Raw genomic sequence first — 24,683 nt, 5'->3', positions numbered from 1 at the left:
AAGATCTGATCCTTGTTAGGAGCTCATCTTGGCAACACATGTGTTTTATATTTGGATTGCAATTCCTTTCCTCTCTTGTTAAAATGACTATTTGGCTAATCAAAGCTCTAATGCTCTGTTTAGTTGTTATTCCGTTACATTTATAGAGCTGCAAGCTATGTTTGTAGTTTGTCATTTTTGTAGCAGCTTTAGGCTCCAAAGAAAGCTGCAGCACTTGCCAAGTGAATGTTTGAAGTTGTTAAATGAGGTCATTGTTTTGAGAATCACCCCAGAAACTAAATTTCTCTATCCATGACATCTGAGCTAAGCCAATCTTTGGGCATTGCTATTCGGCTCCATTGAAAAGACTTTTTCGTTTTACTTGATGGGAGCGCAAGGTCACCTCAGGCTTTTTGTAATTTGGATCACCACTACCAAAGTGATGAAGTGTAACACCTCTCGTAATTTAATCACTGACTTTCCCATGCATCTTCTCTTCACATGGTCCCCACCCAACATAACTTTTGACCAAAACAAGCAGCATGTCGTTCGTAAGGGACACGTGAGGCTTCCAACTCACGAGACTGCAAGTTCACTTGTGCATGGGGCTACCCAATCTCAGGCTGCTCTGATGCGTTTCAACTGAAGAGGCCAAGGGCAGGAGCTGGAGCAGGAGCTGCAGTGCATGATGTCTGTGATCGACCATGCATAGGAAACGGAGTAGATTGTGATCCACGAGCTCACGGGTCAGTAGGAGCTGTTCTATTTATTTTTGCATGCCCTCCGGTCCTCGCGCGGCGCGCTTGCGAGCTGCAGCCCACATGGCGTCACGTGATTCCGTCTCCACGACAACCGTTGTCGCGTGCAAGTTTCCCTGGCACTTGCAAACTGAGATTTCTTAAGTTGTGTGAAAGTAATCAAATGAAATGTTTTATTGCAAGCGGTGGTGAAATGAGGAATGAATGTGGAGGACCTCCTGTTTTAAGACAAGTGATGCCCAAATAGCGTCCTTTTTGTTTCTACCCCGAGAGAATTGCTCATCGTCACTGCAGGTACATTTGACATTTTCTAAGTGCAAAAATATTCTGACAACAAAAATGATAGTATTTGGTCTGTAGGCAAGTTTCAAGTCACTTGTTAAATATACAGCAGATAAAAATATGATACGGAGTTGCGTAAAATTAATATAATATTGAAAATAACCAACGGGTTCATCCAACATATTTACATATAAATTGTGTGCACGTACATACGTCAACTATGACAAAGTGCGTCTACAAACCACGACGTCATCGGTGACTGCATGGGCAGTCAAGAAGATTAAAAAAACAAAAAAACAAAAAAAAAAGGAAACCTCGGGCTATGAAGAATGAACAAAAGACATGGGCGTGTATGTAAAGTGTCGGATACTAATTTGGCAACTTTACTTTGTGATGCCTGCAGCCATTACCTCACTGTGTCGACACAACTTGTGAACGTCAGTGAACGCGCCCCACTTTTTAGTAGTTCTAAAATAACACTCCAAAAAAGGTATGTCACAATTATATTGTTGCTAACGCTAGATTTTCCCAAACTAACTCACCACGGAGTCATTTATGGCTCTTCTGCACTTATTTAATTTGAATAATGCAGAACAAGGACGTTTTGGAGAATGCATTGTTATGCACTTGCAAACAAAATCAATTTTAAGCGCACACATATTGGGCTTTTGAGTGATATATATAAAAAAAAAAACATTTTGTCAAAGCATTATAATTTATCATAACATACTATGATATACTCTTTTATTGTGCTCATATGCAAGTATCTGCTTTAGTTCTTCAGTACAGACAAACTCATTCTTGCTGACTATGCTTTTTGTCCATATCCAAGGTATTTTACCAAAGCTTAAAATGGAGAATAAACGTTTGCCTGGTTTCGAGACATTTGGGCCCCATTTTTCCCAAGCAACACCGAAAGATAAGCAACCTGCTCAAAATCACAGAAACACACTACCTCCAGTCAAAAAAGGTCCAATGACTAAACAGAAGGGTCTCTACTCAGATGTCTTCACTACTTTAAGGTTTAAGGTAAAATTACACACAGAATGTAATTATTCTTAAAACAGATGTTAAATTCTTTCAATCTTAGTGTGGTGTGCGTGATAATTTTTAATCTCTGTTTACTGGTTAGACTTGTGCAGAAGAAGCAGACGCCCAGGAGAGGTTATCCACCTCTGACTACAGTGATTATGATGATTCAGAAGGTAAGAAGCCTTTTCTGACAAGTTTGTTCAATTAAAAAAACAAAACAAAGCCAAAGTCTGGAAGGGACAGCAGGCATTCAAATTCAGTCCTAAATATTTTGTTAGGGTTAGGGTTAATGAAATGAAAATATAAATTGAGAAAAAAACATTTGTGTTTATTAAATGAAATAATCACAAAAATTATAGCTGCACAAGTGAAAAACTAAAGAATTCATCAAAATAATTCAATGGGTTGGTATTGAAAGCTTTTCAATGAGATGCTTTCCTTCGCTCCCATTTTGTTTCTTTAGACACAAGCTCAAAGTCTCCATTTGCCAAATACAAGTTTGATGACAAGGAATATTATGGCACCTTCTCAAAGCAATTACTCACGACCTACTTCAACCGTGGTGGAGATACGCCCAAGGTCCAAATGCCCTTCAAAACTGTTCCTGGTAGAAGCCCTCGCGATTTAACCAAAGAGAGGTCTGTACTGCTCGCGTGTGGCCAAGAATTGTCCACTAGTCTTTCTCCTTCATTGTGATAATATTGTAGCTACTACATTTAAATGCTAAAAAGGATGCAGTTGCAACCTGTTGTGAAAATCCTACATCTTTTCCAAAGGCGGCGAAGAGAATATTTGAAGATTGATTTTGAGTGGCTCCTGACAGAAAAAAAAATTGATTCCAATCTTCTCATGCCGTGTCTTTTGGATAATAATGACGGACAGCTAAACGTGTCTTGTTATCTTCCGCTTGAGGTGAGTTTGGCACAGTAATTCACGACATGACGGAGTCTTGAAGTTTTTGGCATCTTCTTTCAAAAATTTCCTGGCAGATATTTGACAATGTGGAGTTTGACTGCCGTACTGCAGAAGACTGGATGGTCCTGGGTAAAATTGAAGGATCACCGTTTATAAAACCAATTCCGGCAAAAGCGTTATTGCCCTCAGATGACAGAGTGTTGTTCAGTAAGTTGTGTGCAAATGTTTTTTGTTGTTGTTTTTTTTAAATGCATGCGGATGGAAAATCAGGAGGATTTTAACAGCTAATTTCATCTCATCAGACAATCGCCAAGCTCCCTCATTATTCAACTACAGCTGGCATTTAGTAGGAGTGCTTGACTACAATAAGGAGAAATGTCAGTACTTGGTTGAAAAGGTCTTCCCAAACAGCAACCTAAAAGAATCACAACACAATTGCCCTGGTAATTTCATTTGCTCATGTACAGTACATGCCCATCCTTGGATTTTGCCATAAGAACTATTTGCGTGTTCCCCTCACTCTTGTTCAGATGTGAACTGCTTACTAACGGGCAATAGGCACTGGATTCCCAGAATCAGGCTGCTGTTCAGTGCCGAGGACCCGCGTGTGTTTGTCGACCGTATCCAATTTGCCATGTACCTACGAGCTCGCTCCGAGGCCCTCATTCTCTACCACTTGACTGTGGACTGCATGCCCATCTGGAATGAAACGCCATCTATCGATCCGCAATGTCTCAGCCGTATCCAAAGTCGTGCGCTCTCAGGCTCTGGCCTCAAACTGGATATGTAAGTTGTCCCTCTGTATTTGATCTTATTTGATTATAATTATTTATTTTGTTTTATTTGACTTTTCAGTGTTAAAAAATGTATAGAGGGACTTGCCAAGGAGGTGAAGCTGGAATATGACCGTACTATGAATCGCTTCATCTTGGATAAAAGCGTAACAAGCCACCCACACGAGTTTTCGCACATCGTGGTGCCGCAGAAGGAACCTGAACGCGTGCCACTGAAAGGTACAAGTGGCATTTATTTGTGTCAAATCTGGGCTTATGTTTTGAGTCTCACCACTCGACCTATTTCTCCTTGTTCAGGGTGTGTGACAGTTCCTGCCTTCGACTACAAGAAGAACCAAGCTGCTTTCCTTGCAAAGTCCATGCTAACAGAACCCAAAGTGATCTATACATTATCAGAAATCCGGTCCGAGTGCAACAAACTCTTAACAATGAAACTATTCAATGTCTCCTTAACCAAACCTATGCGACTGGACGAGTTTGAAGCTAACCAGACCCAAATGCAAACTCAGGTAATTTAATTGTCAACATTAAAAGAGTATAAAACACAAACTATTTGCGATGATGTTTAAATTGTCTTTCAGATAAGCTTCTTTCTCCGAGAGGCATGGATGCTCACTGTGACTTACAGTCTCCGACACAACCTTGAAACAATTGGCAAAGGCGCGTACAACATGAACGAGACTCACTGGGGTATGCACAAAGTTTCCAAGCTGAACAAACTGTTGGCTGTGGTGCACTACAGCCTGCAGGACACTCTGCGCAACCTTGTGGAGGACTCGCTTCTCTGCCTGAGCAAGTTGATTTTGGATGCATGCTGCAGTGTGCTCACATGCCCCGATGACTTGGTGTGGGGCGATGATTACATCACCAGCCCCTACAAGTAAGGAAGTGCAAACATTCTCGGGAACTTACGCTGGAAACCAACTGCAAATCTAAAAGAAACTAGTAGGCCTACTTACGTTGTTTTATAGGGTAAGGTGTGTTATAAGATCAACAAAGACATGACTGCCATATAGTGGTGATTGGTGATATTACATCTTAAAACTACAGTCTGATATGTGCAGTTCCCAGGATTTTTTTTTTTTTTTTACCCATAGTGGGTTACTCACACACAAGTTAAAAAAAATGGCTGCATGATGGAAAATGTTTTTCTCCAGCATTCATTAATAATAAATATCAATTTCACAGATTTATGTGATTCATGTTTGAGTTGCCATTTACTGTATCTTTGCAGGCCCAAGAACAAGCCTCTGTTCCAAGTGGATTTAATTTTGAATGACACGGGTGTACATTATAGTACATCTCTGGAGAATTTTGAGGCGTCTATTATAAACCTGTTCAACGAGGGCATTCTGGTCACACACAATATACCCATGCTTGATAAGGTAAAGCCGAATATCATTTCACTGCAACTAAAACCCAAAGTTTACAGTATGTATGCAAATACTGCTTGTGATAGGATTGAAAACAATATTTTGGATTGACTTGAGTTTTGTGTCCATGCCAGTTTTTAATGAAGAGGCTGTTATTCGGTGACGAACCTGTGCTGCGGTCGGTGCATCTTTGTGAACCTAAAGTAGCGCAGTTGAGAGAAAAGATCTGCACGGCTCTCAAGAAAGCAGTCATACCCCTCAAGGCCTACGCTGCTGAATACACCAAATACATCGACCTGTACAGCTTAAACATGGAAGAGCACTTTCTGTAATTGTGTTTTTTTTTTTTTTTTTGTAGAACAGTGGTGTCAAACACTGGCTCGCGGGCCAAGTATGGCCCACAATGTAATTACATTGGGCCCGCAAAGACAAATTGTGCATTGACTTTGTGTCAATACCAAAATTGCAAATATATTTTCACTTTGAAAAAATACTGATATTTTTATAAATCTTTATTATCATTGTTTTTCAAAAAAAAAAATTGACCAGTTCTTACTAGTCTCTGATTTCATAACTTATTCATCAGTTTGTTGTGTAGCCAATACATTTATTTGGGTTGACAGTCATAATGGCCCTCCGAAGGAAACTACGACTACGATGCGGCCCGCGACAAAAATGAATTTGACAACCCTGCTGTAGAAGACTTTGACTACACCCCCATGGCGGTATTAATCAGACCTCCACTGTCTTTGCAGACCCGTTGGCGAGGATGATAAGACATCCAAGGTAGTGAAGGAAGAAGTGGAGCAGCATCTCAATGACAAGGCAACGCTCCAAAAATCTTTGCCTTCCTCCATCATCATTGGCGCATTTATCGTACACGTCGAGGGAGTACGTCAGACGCTCATCAACAAAAAAAAGGCTTTAGCCATCGCTACATTGGAGCACCATGCCGACAAGTTACGAAAGCAGATGGATGATGTAAGTCATTTGTCTGAAAGGTTTGATTTTGTAAATTAACTTGATGTCTTTGTGCGTGTCCAGGAATGCGATGAGTACTGCACGGTCGGTCACACGTTAGGCGAGCGTCCCAATTCCATTGAGGACCTGACGGAGAAGAGGGACTGGATGAAACAAATCCCCAGCCAGCTCAAGAGTTGCAAGGTGTCGATCAGGTTGACTATTCGTGCCACCTATCCCTGTAAACATATCCATATACCAGAATCTTCTTTTTCCTCAGGAACGTGTTGCGAAAATTTTAGCAGAGTATGAACTATTTGAGGAGTTTAACTATCCTTTATCAAATGAGGATTTTACGAAAAAGTAAGTATGTTGTCTTTTCTCAACATAGGGCTCACATTTTCAATACAAGACATTATTTTTATTTTTTTTACCTTCAATTTATTTCCCAGGTGGCGAGCTATTGAGTGGCCCGAAAAGATTCTCAGACAGATCGACGACATCACCGCCAATCTTGTTCAAGAAGAAGAGCGCTTCCAGAAGATTCAGATAGCCGACCAGGACATCTTTGAGCAGCGCATTGAAGCTGTTGAGGTCTGCTTACTTCTTTCACCATCCAAAACAGTTGCCAATGTTTCCTTTGTTTTTTTTTCTTTGTTTGTTGTAATGACGTTAAAGTCACTTACTCTGTCTTCACAGATGATGGTTGGAAAGTTCGTAGGTTTTGCAGATATTGATCATGCGACTGAGATGGCCAATGATGTGAGGCGTACCAGCAAGGAGCTCAAAGAGTGCCAGGCTTTGGCGCAAACTTACAACACCAGAGAACGCCTCTTTGGTACTCCTGTCACAAATGTGAGTATAGAAACATACAAAATGCCAAACTGTGGAGTCAGCACACATTCCATCATCCATTTTGTGTCACTTGTGTCAGTATGATCGTCTGCACAAAATGGCAAAGCAGTTCCAGCCGTTCTTTGACTTGTGGACCACCACTTTCGATTGGACCAACCGGGTCGAGAGCTGGCTCAACGATCCGCTGACCTCCATTGACCCTGAGCTACTTGAGCGCAATGTTTCAGCAGCCTTTGATACCATGAATAAATGTATCAAACAGTTTAAGGGCAACGTCGGTGCGTAACCTCGATGACCATTCCCACCCGATCAAATGCGGTTGTCTCTGACCTCATTTCATTTTCATGTATTAACTTGTTTTCTCTTTACAACCCCTATTCTAGATTGCAAGACGGTGGCGGAGTTAATCCGTGCCAGAATTGAGGAATTCCGTCCTTATGTTCCACTAATTCAGGGTCTGAGAAACCCAGGGATGAGAATGCACCATTGGGAGGCACTTTCAGATACCATCGGGATAAAAGTCGTACCCCAAGCTAAACTTACCTTGTCCCGCTGTTTGGATATCGGCCTCCAGAACCACATGGAGGCCATCGCGCAAGTGGCCGAGACAGCTGGGAAAGAGTACACCATTGAACAGGTAACTTCATCAAAGTTTACCAGACTGCCTGCTGAGTTGTTTACATTTTTCAGAGAGTAAACTATATCCACGCGTCTCCTCATCTAGGCCCTGAATAAGATGAAATTTGAGTGGTCAGAAATTCTCTTTGAACTGATGGCCTACAAGGATACAGGCACTTACATTATGAAGAGTCCTGATGAAGCCTTGCAGTTGCTAGATGACCATATTGTCATGACACAAAGCATGTCCTTCTCCCCATATAAGAAGGCATTTGAAGCCGATATCAACAAGTGGGAGAGCAAACTCAGAACAACTCAAGTAAGCAAACACATGTTGGGCTCAAGTGATGGATGGCTAGGTCAATCGATATTTGACTACTGATGTGCTGCTGTCCTCTTGTGGTAATTACAGGATGTGTTGGAGGAGTGGCTGTTATGTCAGGGTTCTTGGCTCTACTTGGAGCCCATCTTCAGCTCGGACGATATCAACGAACAACTGCCCGAGGAGGGAAAGAGATACCAACAGATGGAGGAAATATGGAAGAAAATCATGAAGGGTGCTTTTGATAACCCAAAGGTCAGTGTGAATGGTAACAAGGGGGCATGTGAGCTTTTTTTTTTTTTTTTTTTTATAAATAATAATTTGTTCTTATTCATCTCCAGATAATTGAATTTTGCCCTGGTCCTCACTTGCTTGACAAGTTGAAAAAGTGCAACGTTCTTTTAGAACTTGTGCAAAAAGGTCTCAGCGAATATTTGGAGATAAAACGAAATGCCTTCCCCAGGTAAACCCTCTCAAAGTGTGGCCAAATTCAGAAAATATGAAACCCAATGACCGCCTCATTAAAATTAAGTGGTCTAGGAAATTGATATATTTGTGAAAAAAAAGATTATTTATGACTCAATGATTTTTAGTTATTTGCTTCTTGGCTTGTGTCCAAGATGATTATTTAAAAAAAAACAACAACCCACTTTTCTCCATAAACACTGCTCCAAAAACATTCAAGCAAATATTTTTGTGTTTGTAGGTTCTACTTTCTGTCAGATGATGAGCTTCTGGAGATTCTGTCTCAGACCAAAGATGCCACAGCTGTACAGCCACACTTGCGCAAATGCTTTGAGAATATTGCACGGGTTTGTTTTTTGTTTTTTTTAACTAAGGTTTAAAATTTCATCTAATGACTGCAAACGCATTTGAGACCTTTACTCTGTTGCTCCTCAGCTTAAATTCCAGGAGGATCTACTCATCACACATATGTACTCTGGAGAAGGAGAGGAGGTGAAGCTATCTGTGACCGTTATGCCTTCTGGGAATGTGGAGGACTGGCTGAGGCTGGTGGAAAGATCCATGACAGCCACAGTCAGAGATTACATTGACCGTTCCCTCAAAGTTTACCCTGAGGTCTGTGAGTTCACTTCAAATTTATTCTCGTTCCCAATGTTCATCGCGCCATCTCGGAATTTCAGCAACCTCGCGAAGACTGGGTTTTATCATGGCCCGGCCAAGTGGTGATAGCTGGTTGTCAGGTCTACTGGACCGCCGAGGTGTCGGAGGCTTTGGAGCAAGGGGACTTGGCCGACCGTCTTTTTCCTCAACTACAGAAACAGGTGCCCAACCTTTTTGAATGTGGGACGCACACATCAGAGCACATGTTGCAATTTTCTTTTCTCGTAGCTGGGTAATCTGGTGCAATTGGTGAGAGGAGGTGTATCCAAAATGCAACGAGCTGTGCTCTCCGCCCTCATCGTCATTGAGGTGCACGCTAAAGACGTAGCAGGCAAACTGGTGGATCTGGCAGTGATGAGCGTCAACGACTTTGAGTGGATTAGTCAGCTCAGGTTTAAGTCGCTCCATGTAAGTCCGCTCCCCTAAATGATGTCATGATATTTATCTTTGCATACTCTGTAGATATTACTGGGCCAGAGAAGACTTGTACATCCGAGCAGTAAATGCAGAATTTTTGTATGGATATGAGTACCTTGGAAACTCTGGACGACTGGTCATCACCCCACTCACAGACAAGTAGGCGTTTTTTACGAATGAGCATCTTTTTTTTTTGTACTGCCAAATCCCCAAAACATTGATTGGCGTTGAGCACACCTCACAAAGGCCAAGACCATCCTCATTCATTTTTCTGTCGCTTTCAGGTGCTACCTCACCCTGACAGGTGCCCTTCACCTCAAGTTTGGAGGAGCCCCTGCAGGTCCAGCAGGCACAGGAAAAACAGAAACCACTAAAGATCTGGGAAAGGCTCTTGCTATCCAGACGGTCGTTTTCAATTGTTCTGACCAGCTGGATTTTATGGCAATGGGCAAGTTCCTCAAAGGCTTGGCTAGGTAGCTGTTGATACCTCCATTCTTTTACTCAAACATGTATGAGGTATCAGAAAAATTCCAGGAATGGCTCAGTTTAGAAAATATGTTTTATTTGCAGCTCTGGTGCCTGGGCATGCTTTGATGAGTTTAATCGTATTGATGTGGAGGTGTTGTCTGTGGTGGCTCAACAGATCACTACCATACAAAAGGCTCAACAACAAAGGGTGATTGTATTTTATTGAAATATTTTAGAGGTATTGATCTCCATAAATGGATTTGTAAAATACCGACAGGCTTTTTGGAAAAAAAAAAACGTTCAAGTTTTGGTCACACGATATAATTCCCTCACATAAATTGTGAGTCTTGTGTGCCATCAACAAATAATTGCAAATTTTGTGTTTTTAGGCTGAGAGGTTTATTTTCGAAGGTTCCGAGATCCCTCTTGTCCCCTCTTGTGCCGTATTCATCACTATGAATCCTGGTTATGCTGGCCGCACAGAGTTACCTGACAATCTCAAGGTTCAAATTTCAAGTTGCCTTTTAAATTCCTGTCGAACAAATGTAACAATTTGCTTCCACAGGCTCTGTTTCGTCCTGTGGCCATGATGGTCCCTAACTTTGCCATGATAGCTGAGATCTCACTCTACTCTTTTGGCTTCAGTGATGCCAAAGTCCTCTCCCAGAAAATCACCAGTACATTCACGCTCTCTTCGGAACAACTTAGCTCTCAGGTGAACATTACTGGCTTTTAATATTTTTTTCTAACCTCTTGGCTTTGTACATGAAATATACAGTAATGAGCAAGTTGCTTCTATTTTCAGGATCACTACGATTTTGGGATGAGATCTGTGAAGTCTGTAATCTCAGCAGCAGGAAATCTAAAACGAGAGAATCCCAATATGGATGAGGTTTGGCCCTTTTATTTTATTCTCCGTAAAAAGAAGAGTGCGTTAGTAGCTTCTCGCTAACAATGCTGCCAACTCGCAGGAGTTAATCTGCTTGAGGGCCATCAAAGATGTCAACGTGCCAAAATTTTTACGGGATGACCTGAAGCTCTTCAACGGCATCGTGTCCGACCTTTTCCCAAAGACAAAACAGGAGCCGATTGACTACGGCACACTTGAGGAATCTATGCGTAATATATGTATGAAGATGAACCTCAAAGATGTCGATGGTTAGTTTTTCGGCTGACCTGGATATTGTCATGTGACCTTATGTGTGTTGACGGTTGTCATTTGTGGTTACAGAATACATTGGTAAGTGTATTCAACTGTATGAGACCACTGTAGTCAGACACGGATTGATGTTAGTGGGACCTTCCGGATCAGGTAAAACCAAGGTGAGTCTTTTTTTATGTCCATTGTTTGCCTTTTATTATTATTATTTAATTTTTAGTCAGGGAAATACCATAAATTTCGGACTATAAACTGCGACTCGCAAATTTTGAACCCTGAATCACGGGTTTTAGCTGGTGCGGATTATCGTCCGGTGCGGTTTATAGTCCAAAAATTATGGTAAGTGTTGTCATTGTTGCCGTTTAGTGTTATGAAGTTCTCGGAGCGGCGCTAACAGCTCTAAAGGGTCAGCCCTCTGCCAGCGGTGATCAGTATGAGGCCGTTCAGACATACGTGCTCAACCCCAAGTCCATCACTATGGGTCAACTTTACGGGGAGTATGATTTGCTCACGCACGAGTGGTAAGAAAACGGTGTGCTTGACTGCAAATGGCAAGACGGTTGAGAAGTCACACTTGATCATTGTAGGACAGACGGCATCCTGTCGTCTTTAATCCGGATGGGTACGTCAGTTATGGACAATGATAAAAAATGGTACATGTTCGATGGGCCGGTTGATGCCGTCTGGATCGAGAACATGAATACCGTGCTGGATGACAACAAAAAACTCTGCCTTAGCTCCGGAGAAATCATCAAGCTCACTGAGGTACGGTGGACTCAATTTCAAAAACAAACGTCAACATGACACGGTCGTTTGACTCTTTTCAGTGCATGACTATGATGTTTGAGGTGCAAGACTTGGCGGTGGCGTCACCAGCGACGGTGTCTCGCTGTGGTATGATCTACCTGGAGCCCAGTGTTTTGGGCCTGGTCCCTTTTACCGATTGCTGGCTCAGACAAGTCCCCAAAATCATGAAACCCTTCACAGAACAACTCACTTCCTTGTTTGAGCGCTTCCTACAGGTGAGAGTGACAAGAACATGACAAGGTGCTCCAAGCGGTGTGCAGTATGTGAAATCGTTCTTTTTTCCAGGACTCAGTCGATTTTGTTCGCGCGTCAGTAAAGGAGATTATCACATCGCTGGACAGCAATCTGACTTGTAGCCTTCTAAAACTTATGGACTGCTTTTTCATGCCGTTCAAGTCTTGTGAGGTTTGTATGGGGGATTGAGCCTTGATATTTGAAAGATATTTCAAATATATTTAGAAACAAAAAATCTATTTAGTGTATATTTTTGGCACGTTAGACTGTTTTAATTCATTATATGATGGATGGAATTGTACTTTTTAGTGCTACCTCAGTCCTCACAATAGCTTTATTTACTGTAGTGTTTTACATCACAAGTTCTTATGTGCTTAGAATCAGAAGACACCACAACGAGGTAAACTTGAGCACGTGAAAGACCTGATTGAGCCGTGGTTCATTTTCTCCCTGGTATGGAGCGTCGGTGCCACGGGAGATGGACCCAGTCGCCAGCGCTTTAGCGCCTGGCTAAGAATCAAGATGGCGGAAGAAAAGGTCACCCCACGACTCAGTGACACAATATTGAAAATTTTGATGAATATATTTGGTATGAATCTGAAAGTATTTTTCTTTTAGATGACTTTATGTTTCCCAGAGGAAGGCCTTGTCTATGACTACAGGCTTGATGATGCAGGTATAAGTCGCTGGAATGAACAGGAGGAAGAGGACAGAAAGGTAATGTCGAATGGAAACATAAAATGATTCGGGACTTCATGCCGTTGAACCTTCGTTGGCTTCATCCAACAGGTGCAATGGGTCAACTGGGTGAACGATGCGAAGGATGTTGAAATCACTCCAGATACAAGTTACTCCGACATCATCGTTCCCACTGCTGATACAGTGAGAATGACGTTCCTCATGGATATGCTTTTATCTAACATGAAGCCTGTGAGTGAACCCCAAACATCCACAAATGCTTCAAAACCAAGACGGCAAAGCTTAACTTGACTTTGTTGATTACATTTGTGACCTAGTTGCTTTGTATCGGGCCCACCGGGACCGGAAAGACCCTCGCCTTATCTGACAAGCTTTTAAAGAACATGCATCAGAAATTTGTCACACACTTCCTCATGTTCTCAGCGCGAACTTCAGCTAACCAGACTCAAGATTTTATAGACAGCAAGCTGGACAAAAGGTAGGCTGAGAAGTTTTTCACATATGATTTGATCGACAACCCGTCTCAAATTCACCATCGAATTGTTGTGTTAGGCGAAAAGGTGTGTTTGCACCTCCTAAAGGCAAATTCTTCATCTTTTTCATTGATGACCTCAACATGCCGTTGTTGGAGACTTATGGTGCGCAGCCGCCGATTGAACTGCTCCGGCAGTGGATGGACCACGCTGGCTGGTATGACAGGAAGATGATAGGTGAGCAGATGGGTTTATTATATCAACTGGCTGTTGTCTTCATCATTGTTTTATTTGTAGGCGCTTTCAAGCAAATTGTGGATATCAATTTTGCCTGCGCCATGGGACCTCCGGGGGGAGGCCGGAACCCCATCACACCCCGCTTCACGCGCCACTTCAGTTTTCTATCTTTCACTGAACTGGAGGATGCCAGCATGACCAAGATTTTCTCCACCATTTTAGGCAGTTGGATGAGTGAGTTGGTTATGCCGCACAGTTACAAATATGGACTTGCGTTTGTTGATAATACAGAAAGTACTGTGTACAAGTCTTGGGAACTTTGAGATTTATTGTGTCTGCAAGAAATACATCCAAAGGGTTAATTAAACACATTCTACCTATGTCAGTTTGACCTCTGGGTCATCAAAACACCAAAACGCTTGTTGGCCCGAGACTTTTCCACAGTAACGCCTTTGTAAACAAGATCAGACACTTTTTGATTCAATGTTGGTTCTTTTCAGACGGACGAATGAGCAAGAAGAATCCAGGCAGTAAGTCAATGACGCTGAAAGTGCTACGTACTTCACCCATACTGTCTTCTAATTTAATAGACTTGAAGAAAACCCCCCACAAATTTCTTTAGCGTATCGAGAGTATGGAAAAAGATTAGCCCTTGAATGTCACTTTTTTTCTTTCCCACCAGGAACAGTGCCAGAAATCATCCCACTGAACAATGCAATCGTCAGCGTCACTATCCGCGTGTACGCAACTATTTGCTCTCAGCTTCTCCCAACCCCTACAAAGTCTCACTACACGTTCAACCTTAGAGACCTGTCCAAGGTCTTCCAGGGTATCCTCATGGCTGAGACTTGTATGATAGAGGTAAAACGCCCAATAGATGATGATTCATTTTTTTTTAAATGGCACAAAACAATCTTTTCAAAGCACTTTATCAAGAACTCTAATGCACCGTGTATAAAGATGTTTGAATAGATTCCTCTAAAATTCTGTTTGCTTCATCTTAGAACAAAGACATGCTGCTTCGGCTGTGGTACCACGAAAACTGCCGGGTTTTCCAAGATCGCTTGGTGTGTGCGGAAGACAGGGAATGGTTCAACTCCCTCCTGAAGGAATTCATTCAGGAGTTTGGTTGCGACTTTGACGTGGTCGTGCCGTGCCAGCCCGTCTTTTACGGAGATTTCATGGTTCCCGGTGCACTGCACAAAGTCTACACCTTCATAGATGACAAGGAGAAGGTGAGCACAGCCAACAAATCAAACGTGTCTTGATGAGTTACCTGCTCCGTGATGACGTGATGACATTTTCCAGTTGGAAGAAGTGATGATGGAGTACATGGAGGACTACAACCAGAACTGCACCCCCAAGATGAAACTCGTGCTCTTCATGGATGCCATCGAGCATGTTTCCCGAATCGCTCGCGTGCTGCGCCAGCCGTTGGGCAATGCCCTCCTGCTTGGAGTCGGCGGCAGTGGACGCCAGTCCCTCACTAAACTCGCCTCGTATATGTGAGAACGGCACATTTAACACACCGTTCAGGAAGGTAGATGTACATTTTGCAAATTGTTTACATTTTAGATCAGAGTACAAGTGTTTCCAGATTGAGCTGTCAAAGAACTACGGTCAGCTTGAGTGGCGGGAAGACATTAAAAGCATTATGATGAAGGCTGGGATCCATAACCAGCAGATCACCTTCCTCTTTGTGGACACTCAGGTTTTCACTTTCTTTTTCACTTCCCGCCAACTGTGTGAATTCAAAGTGTGACAAAATTGATCTGAAGTTTGTTCAGATTGCTAATCATTTGCATAATTTCCTCACCAGATAAAAAGCGAATCATTCCTGGAAGACATAAACAGCATTTTGAATTCGGGTGACGTTCCCAACTTGTATGCGTCTGATGAGCAGGAGCGCATCCTGGCATCCATGAAGCCAGTGGTCCAAGAGTTGGCCCTGCAGCCCACCAAACCAAACCTTATGGCTGCTTACCTCAAAAGAGTTCGCACTAATATCCACACTGTACTCTGCATGAGGTAAGTACCTTTTTTTATTTTATTTTTTTCAAAGCTAGTAAAAAAAAATTCTGCTTTTCATTTTGGGTCATTCTCTAAAGTCCTATTGGGGAAGTATTTCGTGCAAGGCTGAGGCAGTTTCCTTCCCTGGTGACATGTTGCACCATTGACTGGTTCAGTGCATGGCCAGATGAGGCTCTGCAAGCTGTGGCCACTTCGTTCCTCAATGAGTTGTATGAGCTAGAGGCTAGCCCTGAAGTCTTGAGTGGACTGGTGAGGCTGCTATTTGTGTTTCGGGGGAAATTGCATCGTAATTTGTTAGTTTGTATTCCTTGGGTGGCGCTGTCAACTAATAAGTCACTTTTGTTTCCCAGACATTCATGTGCATGAACATCCACCAGATGGTAGCCCAGAAGTGTTTACAGTTCATGGCAGAGCTTTCTCGACAAAACTACGTGACCCCTAAGAGCTACCTGGAACTGCTCAATATCTTCTCAAATCTCATTGGACGTAAGAAGCAGGAACTATGTTCTGCTCGTGAGCGCATGAGGACTGGTCTGGACAAGGCAAGGAACATCTTTTGTCTTTATTGGCTTCTGATTTGGACGTAAATATTCCTCACTGAAGTCAAATGTTTGTTCCGATGTGTAGCTCCTGAGCACAGCAGAGGATGTGAGTAAGATGCAAGAGGAGCAGGAGGTGATGAGGCCTCTCTTGGAGGAGGCTGCCAGGGAAACCGAGGTCACGATGGAAACCATCAAGGTAAGGTCTTGAATGTATGCTACATAACATGCGGTGAACCCGACTAAACGAACCTTGTGATTTACAATGGCAGAAAGACTCGGTGATTGCAGAGGAGACACAGAAGTCGGTGCAAGCAGAAGAAGCCAAAGCTTCGGAGAAAGCCCGTGTAGCCGGGGAAATCGCCACGGATGCGCAGAGGGATCTGGATGAGGCCCTGCCGGCCCTCGAAGCTGCCACTGCCAGCCTCAAGTCACTCAACAAGAATGATGTCACTGAGGTCAGAAACATCTGTCTACTCGTATTGAACCACAAGTTGACATGTTGTAAAGTTCTGGAATGCTTCTGTAGGTGCGAGCCATGCAGCGACCTCCTGCGGGGGTGAAGCTGGTCATTGAGGCTGTGTGCATTATGAGGGACGTCAAACCAAAGAAGGTGCCTGGAGAAAAACCTGGCAGCAAGATTGATGATTACTGGGAACCTGGCAAAGTATTGCTTCAGGACCCTGGCAAGTTTTTGGAGAGCCTTTTTGCCTATGATAAGGTAGCGTAGATGCAAATTCTATGTGTTGTCTTGATTTTGTCAGTCCTTGTCACATTTATTATAACATATATACTATTGCATATGTATGTTTTAAATATTTGTATACATTTATCATTTTTATTATTAAATTATTTTTATTTATTTATTTATTTATTTATTTATTTATTTATTTATTTATTTATTTAATTTGTAATCCATGCAGGATAATTCATAGGAACTTTTAGTCACAGGTCAAAACCTTTCTCTTTGTTGTAAGCATTGACTTTTTACTTTGTATTCTAATAACTACTACACTATTTCTTCCATGTAATATTTGCACAGGACAACATCCCAGAACGAGTGATAGCTTTGGTGCAGCCTTATATCGATAATGAAGAATTTCAACCTGCTGCCATTGCCAAAGTTTCCAAAGCCTGTACCTCGATTTGTCAGTGGGTTCGAGCCATGCACCTTTATCACTTTGTGGCCAAGGGGGTGGAGCCTAAAAGGGTAAAATGATGTTTGAGCCACTGTGATCATCCAGTATGACGACGTATAATGTAAACAATGAAATTTGATTTATTTACACAGCAAGCTCTCAAGGCAGCTCAAGAGGAGTATGATGAGTCTCAGAGAAGTTTGAAAGCTGCAAAAGAAATGCAAGCAGCTGTGGAGAGTGGTATTGCTTTATTGCAGGCTAAGTATCAAGACTGCTTGGCCAAGAAAAATGAGCTGGACAACAAGTATCAACTGTGCGAGATACGACTTGTTCGAGCAGACAAGGTCAGAGCAAGGATGAGGAACATGGGAATTATTTATTATATTTTTTGATTGATATTATTTATTATTTTGCTTTATTGTGTCATTAGTACCTTTCTCCTTTGACCTGGCCAATCCAGATTGATGACACTATTTTGTTCTTCAGCTCATCGCTGGACTAGCAGATGAGAAAACTCGCTGGAAAGAGACGGTGCAACATCTGGAATTCATGGTCAATAATGTAGCCGGCGATGTGCTCTTATCTGCAGGATATGTTTCCTACTTGGGACCCTTTACTGTGAGTCTCGCCACGAAAAAAAGAAAATTGACAAACCAGAATTTTCTGATGTCAGTGCTGATTAGAATAAAATGTTGCATAATTGGAATGCTCTGTTTTTGTGCGCGTAGGGATCCTACAGGGCAGCCATGGCAGAGGAGTGGCTGCGATCTTTCAACGAGTTAGGAGTTCCACATACTGACGCACCAAGTCTCATCAGCACTCTTGGAGATCCTGTCAAGATTCGCTCCTGGCAGGTCAGAACTGACATCATTGCGTGTTTTTTTTAATGAAAGCATCTCACACTTTTGATGTCAACAGCTATCAGGTCTACCTAAGGACAACCTTTCGGTGGAGAATGCTGTGATTGCTCAGTATTCGCTTCGCTGGGCTCTCTTCATTGATCCTCAAGGTCAAGCCAACTCGTGGATCAAATCCATGGTGTGTTTATAACTGGAAACAAAGAGAATCTGCTCCTGCTTTTTTCATTTACATTTGAAGCCTTACTCGGTATTTGCAATTACGTTTCGTCCGCCTCATTCTGTCAACCAGGAACGTGACAGTGGATTGGAGATTATAAAACTCAGTGACCGGGATTTCCTCCGCAGTCTTGAAAATGCAATTCGCTTTGGTAAACCCTGTTTACTTGAGAATATAGAAGAGGACATGGATCCCGCTCTTGAACCTGTACTGCTGCAGCAGGTGAACGCATACTAATTAGAAAACAATGTAAATATTTGCAAACTAAACAAGACTTTCATTCAGGTCTGGCCGGTATTGTGACGTCGCCTGTTATTATTCTTGTTGTCAAACACTCTGCAACTGGTCTCACTAATGACACAACTGTTGGTCTTCAGACATTTAAGGAGCAAGGCAGCTTAAAACTGAAGCTGGGAGATAATACCATTCCATACCATGAGAGTTTCACGTTTTACATCACTACCAAGTTACCAAACCCGCACTACTCCCCAGAGGTTTCCACTAAAGTCACTCTCATCAACTTCACCCTGTCGCCTAGGTAACACTTATTTCATACAGCTTTATTTGTTTTTTGTTTACAACACAGTGGTCAAGCAAATATTGCAAATTTAATTCCAACAGTCCTTGAAAGTTATGGCTTAAAAAGGTTTAACAACAGTCAACTAATTTTTGAAGTGTATTCATTTTATTTTCAAATTGATAAGAATATGCATGTTGTGTGTTTTTAGTGGCTTGGAAGACCAGCTGCTGGCCCAGGTGGTGGCAGCAGAACGTCCAGAACTGGAAACGGCTAAGAACCAATTGATCGTCAGCAATGCCAAAATGAAGCAAGAGCTGAAAGATATCGAGGATGAGATCTTGTACCGTCTCAGCTCCTCGGAAGGAAACCCAGTGGACAATGAAGAGCTCATTCAAGTGCTGGAAGCTTCCAAAGTCAAAGCTGGCGAGATCCAGGTCAGACACTGGAAGGACTGGTTCTCCTCTCCTAATTCACTCCCAAATAATTCCACAAGTGAAGTGAGTGATTAAAATGTTCTTTGACACCGATTGTTCTTTTTTGGGTCAGGCCAAAGTGCTTGTGGCAGAAGAGACAGAGAAGGACATTGACACCACCCGTCTGACATACGTACCGGTGGCCGTGCGCACACAGATTCTTTTCTTTTGTGTATCAGACTTGTCCAACGTTGATCCCATGTACCAATACTCCCTGGAGTGGTTCCTTGGTATCTTCATGGTTGGCATCACCAACGCTAAAAGAGCAGGTAGAGAGAAAATCTCATTAAGTTCTTGCGTGTTTGGTGTGTTGTGGAAAGGGCCAATCAGTCGCAGAGATTTTGGAGTTTTGCATTTGGCTAATAGGTTGTTAAACAACATTTACTGACTCTTTCTCTGTACTTACAGATACGGTGGAGGAACGAATCGAGAACATTAATGAATATTTCACATTCAGTCTGTACTGCAATGTGTGTCGCAGCTTGTTTGAGAAACACAAGCTCATGTTTGCTTTTCTCGTTTGCGCTCGCATTCTAATGAATGATGGTGAAATTAATATGGTCAGTAACTCACTCGCCACTTTTACGTACAAAGCAAATGGGTGAATTAATCAGAGTGGTTGTGGTATATTTTTTTTGCCAGGCTGAGTGGCGTAACTTGTTATCTGGAGGGATGCCCAACCAAGAACTTCCCAACCCGGCCGTAAGCTGGCTATCGGACCGTGCTTGGAAAGACATCCTGGGCCTCAGTGTACTCGAGACCTACAAAGACCTTGCATCAACCTTTGACCAACATTTGCCGGGCTTTAAAAACATTTTTGATAGCAACATTCCTCACAGGCAAACAATGACGCTACAATATCACTCGAATTGAATTTATAGATGTTCGTATGTAACCACTGTGTTTTTGTTTTGTGTTTTAGAGAACCTCTGCCTGGCAATTGGAACACAACACTAGACCAATTTCAAAAGCTGTTAGTTCTGCGCTGCCTGAGAGCTGACTGTCTGGTTCAAGGCATACAGGACTTTGTCGCCCTTAAACTGGGACAGCGCTTCATAGAACCTCAGGTATTCTTTTTTTGTCCCTTGTGGCAGCCATTTTCTCAAAGCATGTCAGCTGGACAAAGATCTGAGCAGTGAAAGTAAATACCATGCTTTCTTAAGATGGAACTCTTGGGTAGTAAATACAATGAAAACAGCAGGGGCCCCAAAATTGAACCCTGTGGAACACCATCTGAAAGTGGGCCATTTTTGTACAGTTCAGTAGTTTATTCTTGTATGGATGAAGATATTTTCAGCTGAGTTGTATGGTTTTTTTTGTGTGACAGTATTCTCCACTTTGCTTTTGTAGACATCAGACCTAGCGGTGGTTTTTAAGGAGTCGTCCCCTTCCTCCCCTCTCATCTTTATTTTGTCTCCGGGCACTGACCCAGCTTCTGACCTCTACAAATTTGCTGACGTCATGCACTTCTCCAAGAAAATCACTGCCATCTCCTTGGGCCAAGGCCAGGTTGAAGATTCGCACACATAAAACTCACACATTATTGCTGCAGATTAAGCCCTGTGTTAAGATGCACAATCCTCCTCTACTCTCTGTGGGATTCAGGGCCCCTTGGCTGAAGCCCTGATGCGGACAGCCATGGAAAGAGGTCAATGGGTCTTCTTTCAGAATTGTCACCTGGCACCCAGCTGGATGCCGTCACTGGAGAGCCTTATTGAGAACATTGACCTAAAGGTACTTTGAATCTGGGCGAGTTGAAACTGAAGCTCCCCACTCCCCTCAGAATTGACCAATTGCTCTGTCACAGGTCCACAAAGATTTCCGTTTGTGGCTCACAAGTCTTCCCAGCAATAGGTTCCCAGTGTCCATTCTTCAAAATGGGACAAAGATGACTATTGAGTTACCCAAAGGAATCAAGGCCAACCTCCAGAAAACTTACCTGAAGCTCACAAATGATTTTATCAATTCATCCAACAAGGTGCTGCTTTCCTACAATCCTCCCGTGATAATTTTTACATTTATGTTGATTTAATTTTTTTTTTTTTTTTAAACATGCTTCTGGTTTTTGTTTGTGCTAGGTATCACACTTGAAGTCGTTGCTCTTGTCTCTGTGTTTGTTCCACGGAATTGCTCTTGAGCGAAGAAAGTTTGGCCCGTTGGGCTTTAATATTCCCTACGAGTTCACCGATGGTGATCTAAACATCTGCATCAGCCAACTCAAAATGTTTCTGGACGAGTATGATAACATTCCTTACAAGGTGACTGTGACCCACTTGTTTATCAGTCCTTGTTTTCTTGTGCCACCCACAGATGTGTTCTCACATTATCCACTCAAGCGCATACACTGTGTCCTTCACTGGCCTTTTTTCCGTCTAGGTCTTGAAATACACCGCAGGGGAGATCAATTATGGGGGCCGTGTGACGGATGAGTGGGACAGACGTTGTCTCCTTAGTGTGCTGGAAGATTTCTACTGTCCTGCTGTTCTCAGCGAGGAACATATTTACTCTGAATCCGGAGTTTACCGGCAGATTGAAACAAACGTGGACATCAAGGTTGGATATTTCCGTTTTTATTTGCACCGAGTGTCAGTGTGTATGATATTCTGCTCCAATTCACAAAGCAAATTTGTGAGACCAAGGATGTCAGATTGCAAAATAGGTTGTGTGGTGTCTGTTGCACAAATGAAACATGATCTTTGTAGGTCAATTTAAACGTCTACATAGAATGCTCAGACCTTTTTTGTATCCTTTCTCACTTTAGGGTTACCTGACGTACGTCCACAGTCTACCCATCAATGATACACCAGAGATCTTTGGTCTCCACGACAACGCTAACATCAGCTTTGCTCAAAATGAGACTTTTACTCTGCTGGGAATACTTCTGCGCCTCCAGCCTCGAACTGCATCTGCTGGAGGCCAAACCCAGGAGGAGGTATTCCATTATGCCACCACATCACTGCTGTCATCTCACATGTGACTGACTGGCTTCTTCTTGCACTACAGATAGTGGAGGAGATTGTAGCAGGTATCGTAGTAAAGATCCCAAAGCCTTTTAATATTCAGGAGGTGATGGAAAAATACCCCGTGCTCTACGAAGAGTCCATGAACACAGTGCTCATGCAGGAGATCATCAGGTAACATTGAATTGCGGTAGTTAACAAGACTGGTTCATATGCTGTATGTTTACATGGGGCATATTTTACAGATGTTTATTCTGCAGTTTTTTTTCTGTCGTTAAAAGAATGAAACGTGCGCCAAAGATAGCATTTAATCAAATAATAACCTCAACGCCAATAACTGCAGTCGTCTGGTCAACTCAGGTCACTGACAGATAAACAGTCAGCATTCCTTGTATCTTATCTACCCTTCAGGTATAACAATTTGTTGGAGGTCATCGCTCACAGTCTTGTTGATATTGTGAAGGCTCTGAAAGGTTTAGTGGTGATGTCTTCGGAACTGGAGCGGATGGCCAACAGCTTGTTTAACAATGGTGTGCCAGATATGTGGAAGGCCAAGGCAAGACACACACACATAAATGCTCACACACACATTTACAACCCTTCTGATCGTCACAAAGATATGAGGCTCCAAAGGTCACATTGCACGTATTTGTTACATTCCTCATTTGATACACCGCTGATGAAATGTCTCATGATTGGATGAATTCCTATTTTTGTGTTTAAAAACATTTCAGTCTTCTGAAATACAAAACAATGCCAGCATGGGCAACATAGATTCTCACAAATTTTGCTCTTTGCGCTGATTATAACCAAATTATCAGTGTAACACTAAAGTTACTTCCTCAACAACCAAAAATGGTCTTTTATTATTCTCAAATGAGGAAGTCAATCTACACGCCGTTCCATTGGTTTTATTTATTGCTCAAGGGCATCTCGGCAGTGCACAGGAAATGATTCAGTGGGTGGATCTCATTTCCCCCTTTGTCATTTCTTCATTTGGCCTTGTTCCTCTGTGCAAGAGACATAGACATCTCTAATTATAGTTTTGCATATAGCAAAGATTATCAGCAAAATTCATCCCCTGGACATTTTTGTGGCCTAAAATGCTGCATTGACTACAACTAAAAACACATATATAAAACATTTCATTCCCTGACCGGGAATCGAACCCGGGCCGCGGCGGTGAGAGCGCCGAATCCTAACCACTAGACCACCAGGGACTGTTTTGCTTGTGATTTTGCAGGCCTACCCATCTCTCAAGCCTCTAGCCTCCTGGGTGTCGGATTTGCTGCAGCGGGTCCGTTTTCTTCAAGGATGGATCTTGAATGGCATTCCACCAGTCTTCTGGATTAGCGGCTTCTACTTCCCTCAAGCGTTTCTCACCGGAACCCTGCAGAATTATGCCCGTCGCTTCCGCATCTCCATCGACATTATTGGATTTGACTTTCAGGTCAGACAGAAGAAAATAGAAAAGTTTAGTTACTTATCAATCACCCTGTTGATCTTTTTTGCAAGAATCTGACCGGGGCCCTGTTCGCCTTCTTCAGGTTGTGCTGAAACCCGTGTGCGACATAAACGAGAAGCCAGACACGGGCTGCTACATCAGTGGCTTATTCATCGAGGGTGCTCGCTGGGATAATGACGCCGCTCAGCTGACAGAGTCCAGGGCGAAGGAGCTCTACACAGAAATGGCTGCCATCTGGCTCATCCCAGTGCCCAACCGCAAACCTCCCACCGGCGGGATCTACATCTGCCCCATTTACAAGACCCTTACACGTGCCGGTTAGTATGTGAGCATGATGTGAAAAGTCATCTTTTTGTATTCAAGTTGAGTTAAACAAGTGTGGATTGCTCACGTTGTATCTCCTTGTGGTGTGCTTCTGTTGCCTACCCCAAAATAGACTGACGTCAGACAGTATCATGTTTCATGGCCTAGAAAGTGCCGTGCTGTATTTTCTATCCACACCACAGCCCGTCACCTTTTTGCTCGCTGCCACACTGTACCGACTCTGAAGTGCTTGATGTGCTTTTACAGGGACGCTGTCTACTACTGGGCATTCAACCAACTATGTGATTGCAGTCGAGCTGCCGACAGATCTCACCCCAGGACACTGGATCAAACGGGGAGTGGCCCTCATTTGTGCTTTGGACTATTAAAAAAAAAGGCAATTGTGTAGAAAGAAGTTTGGGTCATCTTTTTGACGGCGGTTAAAAGTAAATAAAAGAAAGATACAGAAATACATAAAATATCTCCTATAAATGTGTGATTACATTTTCGTGAGGATTTGGATAAAGGTGAAAAAAGGGACTTGGCAAAGACAGTCTTGTCAAGTTGTGACAAACTACAAGATTTTCTTTGTCCAGACTTGAAGGAACTCAACATTGGCAGCATTTGACGGGATGGTCCTGCACCTTTAAAGGAGCCGCTTGGGTCGAG

At 42.7% G+C, this 24,683-nt stretch overlaps 1 protein-coding gene and 1 non-coding gene across 2 annotated transcripts; one reads left to right on the top strand and one right to left on the bottom strand.

The window, feature by feature from the left end:
• Nucleotides 1-954: 954 nt before the first annotated feature.
• dnah1 (dynein, axonemal, heavy chain 1) lies at nucleotides 955-24,473 on the top strand. The gene is made up of 79 exons (XM_085924652.1): nucleotides 955-1,031; nucleotides 1,852-2,048; nucleotides 2,152-2,224; nucleotides 2,515-2,689; nucleotides 2,828-2,963; nucleotides 3,041-3,173; nucleotides 3,269-3,409; nucleotides 3,497-3,752; nucleotides 3,822-3,979; nucleotides 4,058-4,269; nucleotides 4,342-4,640; nucleotides 4,995-5,145; nucleotides 5,268-5,461; nucleotides 5,889-6,114; nucleotides 6,178-6,297; nucleotides 6,374-6,456; nucleotides 6,546-6,687; nucleotides 6,793-6,948; nucleotides 7,028-7,226; nucleotides 7,332-7,585; nucleotides 7,673-7,885; nucleotides 7,979-8,143; nucleotides 8,230-8,351; nucleotides 8,595-8,700; nucleotides 8,789-8,968; nucleotides 9,034-9,174; nucleotides 9,242-9,405; nucleotides 9,476-9,589; nucleotides 9,715-9,903; nucleotides 10,001-10,106; nucleotides 10,288-10,401; nucleotides 10,464-10,613; nucleotides 10,704-10,790; nucleotides 10,870-11,056; nucleotides 11,130-11,221; nucleotides 11,424-11,578; nucleotides 11,645-11,822; nucleotides 11,885-12,079; nucleotides 12,150-12,269; nucleotides 12,477-12,635; nucleotides 12,717-12,815; nucleotides 12,888-13,028; nucleotides 13,115-13,275; nucleotides 13,350-13,507; nucleotides 13,568-13,741; nucleotides 14,008-14,037; nucleotides 14,190-14,368; nucleotides 14,512-14,742; nucleotides 14,816-15,012; nucleotides 15,083-15,218; nucleotides 15,327-15,535; nucleotides 15,616-15,787; nucleotides 15,889-16,080; nucleotides 16,166-16,276; nucleotides 16,350-16,535; nucleotides 16,607-16,798; nucleotides 17,120-17,287; nucleotides 17,369-17,560; nucleotides 17,703-17,834; nucleotides 17,945-18,070; nucleotides 18,135-18,254; nucleotides 18,366-18,515; nucleotides 18,671-18,831; nucleotides 19,022-19,247; nucleotides 19,360-19,555; nucleotides 19,695-19,846; nucleotides 19,929-20,125; nucleotides 20,209-20,353; nucleotides 20,637-20,795; nucleotides 20,892-21,020; nucleotides 21,094-21,264; nucleotides 21,365-21,544; nucleotides 21,663-21,839; nucleotides 22,048-22,218; nucleotides 22,290-22,420; nucleotides 22,658-22,802; nucleotides 23,490-23,696; nucleotides 23,794-24,028; nucleotides 24,282-24,473. Exons 2-79 carry the CDS (start codon nucleotides 1,872-1,874, stop codon nucleotides 24,401-24,403), a joined length of 12,582 nt encoding a protein of 4,193 aa, XP_085780778.1. The 5' UTR covers nucleotides 955-1,031; nucleotides 1,852-1,871; the 3' UTR covers nucleotides 24,404-24,473.
• Nucleotides 23,395-23,466, bottom strand: trnae-cuc (transfer RNA glutamic acid (anticodon CUC)). Its single transcript has one exon. It is a non-coding gene; the product is annotated as a tRNA-Glu (tRNA).
• Nucleotides 24,474-24,683: the final 210 nt, after the last annotated feature.

Source organism: Syngnathus leptorhynchus, chromosome 11 (assembly GCF_054491065.1).
Source record: "Syngnathus leptorhynchus isolate UIUO chromosome 11, UIUO_Slep, whole genome shotgun sequence".
In the NCBI taxonomy this organism is placed as follows: Eukaryota; Metazoa; Chordata; class Actinopteri; order Syngnathiformes; family Syngnathidae; genus Syngnathus; species Syngnathus leptorhynchus.
Note: the sequence above shows the minus strand (reverse complement) of the source record. Positions and strands in the feature narration are given on the sequence as shown.